At 46.6% G+C, this 9,958-nt stretch overlaps 1 protein-coding gene across 2 annotated transcripts in view; it reads left to right on the top strand.

The window, feature by feature from the left end:
• The first annotated feature begins 254 nt into the window (after positions 1-254).
• AGO1 (argonaute RISC component 1) overlaps positions 255-9,958 on the top strand; it is a 38,574-nt gene continuing 28,870 nt past the window's right edge. The window contains exons 1-2 of one of the 2 annotated variants that reach the window (XM_053660371.1): positions 255-497; positions 5,898-6,081. In XM_053660371.1, coding sequence (XP_053516346.1) covers positions 473-497; positions 5,898-6,081 — 209 coding nt within the window. In that variant the 5' untranslated portion in view covers positions 255-472. The remainder of the gene's footprint in view (positions 498-5,897; positions 6,082-9,958) is intronic. The other variant, XM_037149320.2, reaches the window with a different exon arrangement.

Below are 9,958 nucleotides of genomic sequence, written 5' to 3'. Positions count from 1 at the left end.
TTGGGGAAAAGACACAGGGCGCGAGGTTGCTGCTGGTGGGTGTCCTCCCCGCCCCGCCCCATTTACGCCACTGCGCGGTTCCGCTGCGCCTCTACTGAAGCCCTCCCGCCGGGCTGCATGCAGACCGGTGACCGCCAGAGGCCGCTGCATCAGGTCCCCGGTGCCCCCGCCCCTCTCCGTTGGCCTTTGTTGCCGTCGGAGCGCCCCGCTTGACTCGTTCCCGTCCGCCCCCTGGGCCTGGCGGTCGCGCCTGCGCACTGGCAGCTGGCTGGGTGCTCGCAGGGGGAGCTGCTGCAGGCTCCGCGGCGGCGGCGGCAACGGAGGCTGCGGGGGTGGCGGCGCAAGCGGCCGGGCTTGGGGCGGGAGCCGAGCCCGGCCCGGGAGCCCTAGCAGCTAGAGTGCGGGGTACCTAGGCCCCTCACACTGGACTCCACAGTCTCCAGGCCGCCTGATCTCCGCACGGGTATATGGGATGGAAGCGGGACCCTCGGGAGCAGGTAAGGGCCCCCGGGAGGTGGGGAGAGACTGTGCACGTTCCAGAGGACCAGAGGACTCCTGCGTGAAGAGCAGGATTTCCGAGTGAGGGGAGGTTTGCTGAGTGAGGAGAGAGGCTCTTATGGGATGGGGGGCCCAGTTTAAAAGGGGCTGTGTGCAGTTCCGGGGGAAACCTTGTGAACTGAGCTCAGAGATAGGGGCCTTTTATCAAAGGAGGCTCTGTACAATCCTGGAGGTGGGAAGTAATCTGGGAGAAGGGCCTCAACACACGTAAGAACTCCCGAAGGTCCCGGGAGGCCTAGGGAGAGTCCCGGCAGGTGGCAGGGGGCGGGTTCCAGGTGTCCTGGAGAGGAGGGGGTCGACACAGATGGGCCCTAGCTGCAGCATGCCAGGGGCGGGGGTTCAGCGTCTCTGGGCTGGGCTAACGTCTCTTGGGGGAAGGCGCCAGGGCTGGACTGTGAGCTCCGCCCAGCCGGGCCTGACGCTGGGGTGAGGGTCAGGGGGCGGTGGGTGGGGATCCAGCCCTAGGATTTCCCCCCGTGAGTCCCGGGAGCTCGAGCAGAGGCGCCCGAGCATGCGCGGAGGTGTCCGTTGGAAGGGGCTGCCCTATGTGGTGGGGGCGTGGCTGCTCAAATTCCCCCTACTCCCCATTCCGCGTGGTTTGGCTTGGAAAAAGGAGCGCGCTGGTGGGGTACAGTCTGTCTAAGATTATACTGGCAGAGTGCAAATGGAAATGGTCCCCTTCCCCATCTTAAGGGTTCTTACACTGGCCCTGAAAATCCTCAGTCTCAATTTGCCAAGTGCCTTATTCTGCCACTGGGATGAGGAAAGACTGGGATGGACGCAATGTTCTTGGGGCGGGTCCTCCTTAAAGATAGGCCTTAGAAAAGGTGTTGGTTACTGATGGACCAGGGCCAGGACCAGGTTTACCTGGAAGAGGTTGTCTGCCTGGTTTGCATGCTTCTGATCCAGTACTGCATAGAGATGGGATCTTTTAATCAAAGGATAATGACCTTTGCATTGAAATGGCTCCCAAGGTGACAGCTTAATCTCTTTCTATACCTTAATATTTTTATGGCTCCCCTCTCCCACTGGGCATCTTATCTTTTTCCTCTCTCTAATCCCCAGAAATTGCCAGGGTCATGTCAATAGACCCAAGGTTGCCAAGTTAGCCTTTTGTCACAAAGAAGTTGTTCAGGGGAGGAGGGGGGTTATATCGTTTGCCCTGCTGAGTCTCCTTGCCCGTGGGCAATCAGGAGTAAAGGAAATTATAACAGGAGAGGAACTGAGGCTTGGCTTCCGCAAGAAGATGAGTCCCCAGGATGGGCGGTGGGGTGGTGACGCCTCCTGCGTCCTAGGTACTTTGATGGGCAGAGCAGCCTGGACCTGGGAATCCTTTTTTTTTTTTTTAAGATTATATTTATTTATTGTTAGAGAGAGGAAGGGAGAGATAAAGGGAGAGAAATATGGGTCAGTTAACTCTCACACGCACCTGACCAGGGACTAAACCCAGGTTGCCCACAACCCAAGCCTATTCCCGACTAAGGGAATCTAACAGGCGACCATTCACTTTGTAGGACAATGCCCAGCCAAATCAGCCACACTGGTCAGGGCTGGACGCTGGAATCCTTTAGGTCGCATCGAACACCACCTCCTTCCATTTGGTCTGGGAGTAGGAGTGGGAGTGGGATTTCCATTTGGGAGATGAATTTCATTTCTGGTAGAAGAATCTTTGTCTTTTATACCAGACCTAATCTCAAGGAAGTAGCTCCTACCAACTCATTCAAGTTAATCCATTCAATGATCTAGAAGTACCTCCCGCCCCCCCCCCCCCCCCACCCCCAGCAAAAACAACCTTGTAAAGTCTTTATAGGTCTTAAGATAGAGTACAGGGAGGGAGCAGCTTCAGAGAACTACTTCTCTTAGGCCTGTCTTGCCATTCCAGGAACGCTCTCGGTTTCCTAGGCTGGCCACTGTTTGCAACAACCTGTGGATGATAGTAGGAGTAGGGCACAGAGGTTCCAATAGATTTCCAGGAGCTGACTTCCATACCAGACTTTTAATTATTTTATTCTGATAGATTCCCAACAGACTTCTTGGAGAATTGGCTGGGGTGATTAAAAAAGAAAACAAAACTGAGCCCGACTGGTGTGGCTCAATGGGTTAGACATCATGCCTCAGATTGAAAGGTTGCTGGTCACACTCCCAGTCATGGTACATGCTTGGGTTGTGGGCCAGGTTCTTGGTTGGGGGTGTGCGAGAGGCAACTGATCGATGGTTCTCTCTCACATCAATGTTTCTCTCCCTTTCTGTCTCCCTTCTTTCCCCTCTCTCTAAAAATAAATAAATAAATAAATAAATAAAATTTTAAAGTGTTATAAAAACTGACTTGTTTGTTATAAGAAATAAGCTTCTAGGGAAGGGACTAAAGCCTGGTATCTGGAGTTGACTGTAGCCTAGTGGGACAGGCTTTGACTCACCAAACGGCATAATTGAAATTGATTCTGGAAGCTGGGGATGAAGGTACCCCATAACTGTCTCCTTGCTAGGCCCAGACTCTTCTCTTGGAAGTTGGAGGACAGTATACACAAAACCGAGGTGATGTTGCTAGCTTCACTGGGCTTATGTCCAAGTGTGTCTTCTCTGTTCAGGTGTGTTCCAAGCACATGGACTGGACTGGGAGCCCCCTGGGGGTCCAGGAGTGTCTGATTTACCTGTGGGACTAGCACGTGTTTAGGCCCTGACACAAAGTGCATGTTTGTTAATTAAATTGAAATCACATTCCAGGGTGACATAAATTGTTACTAACATAATCGGATACTTAATATTTTGTATCTACTTATGCGTAGACAAATTCTTCTCGGAGAATTAGCTTCTTAGCCTTGTGTTTGTGTTTTATACAAGCTGTCTGGTTCCTTAGGAGGTTATGAGTCTCTGAACTGCAGGGAAGGAACCCCTGAGCCAGGCCTTTCAGCTCTGTTACTTTTCCTTCTCAGGGCTGGTTGGGGATGGGGGAGGGGGAGTGTCCTTTTCACAGCCCCTCCTTCCTTGCTTTTGTCTGCAAGGAAGGGCCCCGCCCCTTCCCCCCAAGGCCCAAGCTTTGTCCTCTCTGCTGGGGCCCTCATCTGCATCACAAAGTGGCCGTCTGTCCCTGTCTGGGTTTGAGGGGAAGTGTCTCCCTTTCTCAGACTAAAAGATGGGGGCAGGGTAGGTAAGGGGGGGACTTGGCTGCAGCCGTGAGGCTTGCAGGGGGATGGGATGGGTCAGAACTTACTCCTTCCTCTTGCCTTCCCTAGTTTGGGGATGAGGGAGAGCTCTGGGCCTTTCCTGTTTTCCTAAAGCCTCCTTGGAGTGAAGGGTGCCTGGTGCCTAAGACTGTCTGGCCTATAGTCCTCTTTCTGGGGACAAGAAGGCTTTGAGGCTCCAGTGTCTGTGTTTCCCCCGCCCCCGCTGTCAGTTCCACCCTGCCCCCAGCTCTAGGGACTCCTTTCTCCTAGGCTCCAGCTGATTATTCAGTCTGGGGAGGCTAAGGAGGTTAGGGGAATGTAAGAACTTGTGGAGGGGAAGGGTGTCTTTTACCAGCTGCATCTACCAGGGTACGCGTTTGTCCTGTGCAGAGTTTGTAATTGTTTCTGAGCAGTTTGCAGGTGTTTTTGTGTTTGTGTGCTGTGTCTGTTCTTTGTGGTGTGTCTATGGATCTGTTTGTTCACTTAGTGTCTGTCCATTGAACATTTCCTGTGTGCCAGACATTCACACAGGAGGGTCAGCAGTGACCCAAGCCGATAGTTCTGCCTTTGAAGAATTTATAATCTAGGGTAGGAAGGAGTATCTGTGTAAAGGTTTTGTGTAGGTCTAAATGAGTGTTTGAATGTGAACGACAGATATGTGTCGTGTGTGTGTGTGTGTGTGTCTGTGCCTTGTATACAATTTCTGTCTACCTCTTTTTGGGGTAGGTGGTCAGGTGCTCATAGTTAAGCTTTCACTTCCCCATGTGGCTGAGTCTCTAAGGCCTTTCCCCTCAGGTTGGGCCTGCGTTCCACAGTCTGCATCCTGGGGCTGGATTTGACAGGTGGTTAAAAGGAGACAGCAGCTTAGCTCTGGGAAGCATGGCCCTCTCTGTGAATGGTTCTGACCTCTTCCTGACCCCCCAGCTGAGGATATGCCCCATCCCCCGGAGTCTGGCCCACTGTGAAAACCGAGCCGAGGTGATGGGAGGTTCTGGGTTGGCTTATTCATCTCGCCTCCCACCTGAGCTGGTCCTCTACTGGCAAGGACAATAGTAGCTTGGGACAAAGGCTTCTCTTAAGCTGTTTCCCTCTCCCCTCCTTTTCCCCTCAGCTAGAAAATAAAACTAGAGGCAGTGATCAGGCTGGTGACCAGAGAGGAGAAAGCAGTGGGAGCTGGCCTTGCCCTCGCCCTGTCCCCAGGGCCCTGTCCGTCTTGCAGTTGATTCCTTTCTCCTGCTGTCTGGGCTCTCTGTGCGGAAGGAGCTGTGGGCCACAGAGGCAGTCCTGTATCCTCCTCCCCAGAGCCAGTATCTCCCCTCTCCAGCATTCTAAAGGCTGCCTCTTCTTCCCAAGACCTCTACTCTAGCCTCCTCTTGCCTCAGTCTCCTATATTCTGAATGTCTTCATTCCTTAGCTTTTTCTTCTTGTGAGTTTTTCCTTTATTATTTCCCCAGTTGCAGCCTTGATTCTTGACCGAACTCCCAACTCTAACGTTTCTTGTCTCAGCCCCTAACTGCATGCAGCCTTCCATCTTTCTCTGGCTCCCAGTTCAAGCCTTTTTTTGTCGACTGCCAGTCCGGTCTCTTCATCAGCTCCCCATTTCAGCCTCTCTCCTTTTCTTAGTTTCCAAACTCTCTCCTTGTAGCCTTTTCCCCTTCTCTGTCTCCAGCCTCAGCCATTCAGTTGCCTTTAATCCTTTCTCAAACACTGGCCCACACAGGCTTCTTCGGATTTTCCTCCTGCCTACAGAGGAGCATTAAGGTGATGCTATTTTGTGTTCAGGGTGCTGATGAATGAAGTGAGCATCTGGCTGGCAGAGAGGAGGGCATCCTTGGTCTGTTAGATACCTGGTGGAGGCATGTGTGTTAATCTGGTAGAAGGGGGGGGTTGTTACTGGGAGCCAGATTTAGCCCCTCTACTGAACATGTAATAGGAACTTATTACATATTCACTCAATGAATTTACGATAGACAAGGGTCATTTTCCTAACTGGAGAGAGCTTTTAAAAGAATGAAACTGGGCTGTCTGGGCCAGCAGAAGCCCTCGGTTTGCTTAAGTGGTCAGGAAAGAAGCTCCCCTTGCAGTCTCCTCTCCTCTTAGGAGCCTCGTGCCTTTTCTGATAAGTGTGTGAGGAGATTGCCAGACTCTACCCTCATCAGCCTCTTTGTCTTGTAGCTGCGGGCGCATACCTGCCCCCTCTGCAGCAGGTGTTCCAAGCACCTCGCAGGCCTGGCATTGGCACAGTGGGGAAACCAATCAAGCTCCTGGCCAATTACTTTGAGGTGGACATCCCTAAGATTGACGTCTACCACTACGAGGTGGATATCAAGCCGGATAAGTGTCCTCGCAGAGTCAACAGGTAAATGATGCACACCTAAGACACCAAATACAGGAGGAGTCTTTACTTTTCTGAGTCTCAGAGCCTTGAAAGAGGATCCAGAGAGGTAAAAGGGAAAACACACACACACACACACACTAGAGGGTGATACCACTAAATTTAAGATAGTTTTTGAGGAGGAGATTCCAAGTAGGGAAAATGATGAAAAATATCATTGGACTTGACTCTTAGGTATCTTTTATTAGAGCGGTTTTGTTAGAGTAGTTGGGCTTGTACTCTAACTACAGCGAGTTAAGGAATGAGTGGAAGGTAACGTGGTAGGGACAGTGAGACCAGATAGCTTTTCCCAGATAGCTTGGCCGTGCAACGTGGGGAGAGGAAATACATTGGCTGGGAGGATTATAGTGGTCAAGTGCAGCGCCTAGCCTAGCACATTTTAATATTTGTCCAAATGAATGATTGAAAAGTATTTAAGAATGAGACATGGAGCCCTGGCTGATGTAGCTCAGTGGATTGAGCGTGGGCCTGCGAGCTAAGGGATCGTGGTTCAATTCCCAGTCAGGGCACATGCCTGGGTTGCAGGCCAGTTCCCAGTGGGGGACACACGAGAGGCAACCATGCACTGATGTTTCTCTCCCTCCCTCCTTCCCTTCCCCTCTAAAGATAAATGAATAAAATCTTTAAAAAAAAAAGAGAGACATGGATATATTTATAAACTGAGGAGAAGGAACTAGTTGAGAAGAGCTTAAAGGTACATGACAGAGAGGAAGAATGAGTGGGATGTCCTTGCTGAAGCAAGAGGACTTTGTAAGATACACATTTGGAAGGATTAGCCAATTCAAAATTGTTAAATTTTATTTCATTATTATTTGAAAATTATATACAAGCAATGTACAGAAAGTTAAAAACGTCCTGGCTGGTGTGGCTTAGTGGATTGAGTGCCATTCTGCGAATCAAAGAATTTTCAGTTCCATTCCCAGTCAGGGTACATGTCTGTGTTGCAGGCCAGGTCCCCAGTAGGGGGCGCATGAAATGTAACCATACATTGATGTTTCTCTCCCTCTCTTTCTCCTTCCCTTCCCCCTCTCTATATAAATAAATAAAATGTTTTAAAAAGAAAGAAATTTAAAATATTACAAAAAGAGTAGCAGTGAAAAATGTCTTGTTACCCTGGTTTCCAGTACCCTAGTCCCTTTCCCTAGAGGCATCTGTTGTTACCATTTTTTAGTATGATTGTTACCAGTCTTGAGTATGCTTCCAGATATTTTTTTGCATATGCAAGAATATATGTATGTAGAATATTTTTTAATTGTATAGAATATAGAATCCTGTATACCTTATTCTGTACCTTGTTTTTTTCCTACTGAACAGTATATTTTGGAAAATAATATATATCAATGCATACATGTCTGCCTTCATAACTCCATAGGTAGTCCATTGAATGTGATATTGTTATAACATATTTAATAACTATTGAAGAACATTTAGGGTGAGTCTAAACTTGTTACAAAAATGTAACTGTATTGAATGTTATTAAATATAGATACATTTTTTAGCTCAAGTATGAGTGTGTCTGTAGGATAAATTCCTAGGCACTCCTAGGATTTGCTGGCACAGTGCATTTAAAATTTTTGACATAATTGCTAGCTTTTATTAGGTAAGTTGAACCAATTTATACTCCCATTAGCAAGTTCTTACAAACGCCTCTTCTCTATATCTGCAGCAATCCAGCATATTATAGTTTGTGATCTTTGACATTTTGATAAGTAGAAAATGTATTTGAATTTAATTTTTTAATTACTTTTCTCATCTTTTATAATAGAATTTTAATTCATTTGAAAAGTATCATCTCCTACGTGGACTCATGGTTTGGCTTTTTTTTTAAATTGAGTTAACATTGGTTAATAATAACATGAATTTCAGGTATAGGACATTGTAATTTGATATCTGCATATTCTGGTGTGTGTTCACCACTGAAAGCCTGGTTTCCATCCATCACCACATATTTAACCCCCTTTATCTGTTTTGCCCTCCTCTGACCCCTCTTCTCTCTGGTAACACCAATATGTTGTCTGGTGTCTTTGAGTTTGTCTTTGTTTTGTTTTGTTTTGTTTGTTTGTTACTTCTTGGTTTATATTCCATGTATGAGAGGAATCATAAAGTTTTTGTCCTTTTTCTTCTGATTTCACTTAGCATAATACTGTCGAGATCCCTCCCTGTTGTCATTAGTGGCGGTATTTCCTCATTTTTATGGCTGAGTGGTGTTCAATTGATAATACATCTCACGTCTTCTTTATCCATTCATTCGTTGGTAGACACTAGTGGTTGTTTCAAAATATTGACTATAATAAATACTATTGCAGTGAACATTAGGGTACATATATCTTTTTGAATGAATGTTTTCATATTCTTTGGATAAATGCCCAGAAGAAGAATTGCTAGGTCATATGGTAGTTCTTTTTTTTTTGAGGATCCTCCATGCTGTTTTCCAGCTGCACCAATTGACAACTCCACCAACAGCGCATAAAGGTTCCCTCTTCTCTACACCTTGCCAGCACTTGTTATTTTCTCTTTGATAAGAGCTATTGATTATTTTGATAATAGCTGTTTTGATAATAGCTACTGCCAACAGTTGTTATTTTCTCTTTTTGATAATAGCGCATGGTTTTGATTTGCAGTCCCCTAATTATTAGTGATATTGAACATTTTTCATATGCCTCTTGGCCACCTATCTGTCTTCCTTTGAAAAATATCTGTTCAGACCCTCTGTCCACTTTTTTATTCAGTTTTTTAATTAATTAATTATTTTTAAGATTTTATTTATTTCAGAAAGAGGGAGAGTAACATCTGTGTATGAGAGAAACAATTGGCTGCCTCTCACACGCCCCCAGTGGGGACCTGGCCCACAACCCAAGCATGTGTGTTTTGACTGGGAATTGAACCAGCAACCTTTTGTTTTATAGGCTGGCGCTCAATCCACTGAGCTACACCAGCCAGGGCTTATTTATTTCTTTATTAAATATTTTATTTATCTCATTTTAGACAGAGGAGATGGAAGGGAGAAAGAGAGGGGGATAAACATCAATGTGTGGTTGCCTCTTCTGTGCCCTCTACTGGGGACATGGCCCACAACCCAGGCAAGTGCCCTGACTGGGAATTGAACCTGTGACCCTTTTGTTTGCAGGGCAGCGCTCAGTCCACTGAGCCACACCAGCCAGGGCTAATTTATTTATATATATATTTTAAGTTTTTTATTTATTTATCTTTAGAGGGGAAGGGAAGGAGAGAGGGAGAGAAATATCAATGTATGGCTGCCTCTCGTGCGTCCCCTGCTGGGAACTGGCCTGCAACCCAGGCATGTGCCCTGACTGGGAATCGAACCGTGATCCTTTGGTTCACAGGCCTGTGCTCTAATTTATTTTTTAATTGTATTTTTCCCCATTACCATTTATCTCCCTTATACTCCCCTCCCCCCATTTGTTTTTGTTGTTGTTTTTGTTGTTATTGAGTTGTATGTGTTCTTTATATATTTTGGATATTTAACCTTTTATTAGAAACATCATTTACAAATGTTTACTCCCATTCAGTAGGTTGCCTTTTTGTTTTGCTGATGATTTCCTTTGCTGCGAAGGACCTTTATAGTTTGATGTAGTCCCATTTGTTTATTTTTGTTTTTTGCTTCTCTTGTGTTTGGAGTCAAATTCACAAAACCACCACTAAGATCAGTGTCCTGAAGCTTTTATTGTTTCAGGTCTTACATTCAAGTCTTTAATCCATCTTGAGTGAATTTTTGTGTGTAGTTTAAGATAAGATAGTTGTCTAGTTTCATTATTTTGCATATGGTTGTCCAATTTTCTCAATACTGTTTGTTGAAGAGACTTTCTCCATTGTGTATTCT

This window comes from Artibeus jamaicensis, unplaced genomic scaffold (assembly GCF_021234435.1).
Source record: "Artibeus jamaicensis isolate MK-2021 breed Jamaican fruit bat unplaced genomic scaffold, CSHL_Jam_final scaffold_847, whole genome shotgun sequence".
NCBI lineage: Eukaryota > Metazoa > Chordata > Mammalia > Chiroptera > Phyllostomidae > Artibeus > Artibeus jamaicensis.
Note: the sequence above shows the minus strand (reverse complement) of the source record. Positions and strands in the feature narration are given on the sequence as shown.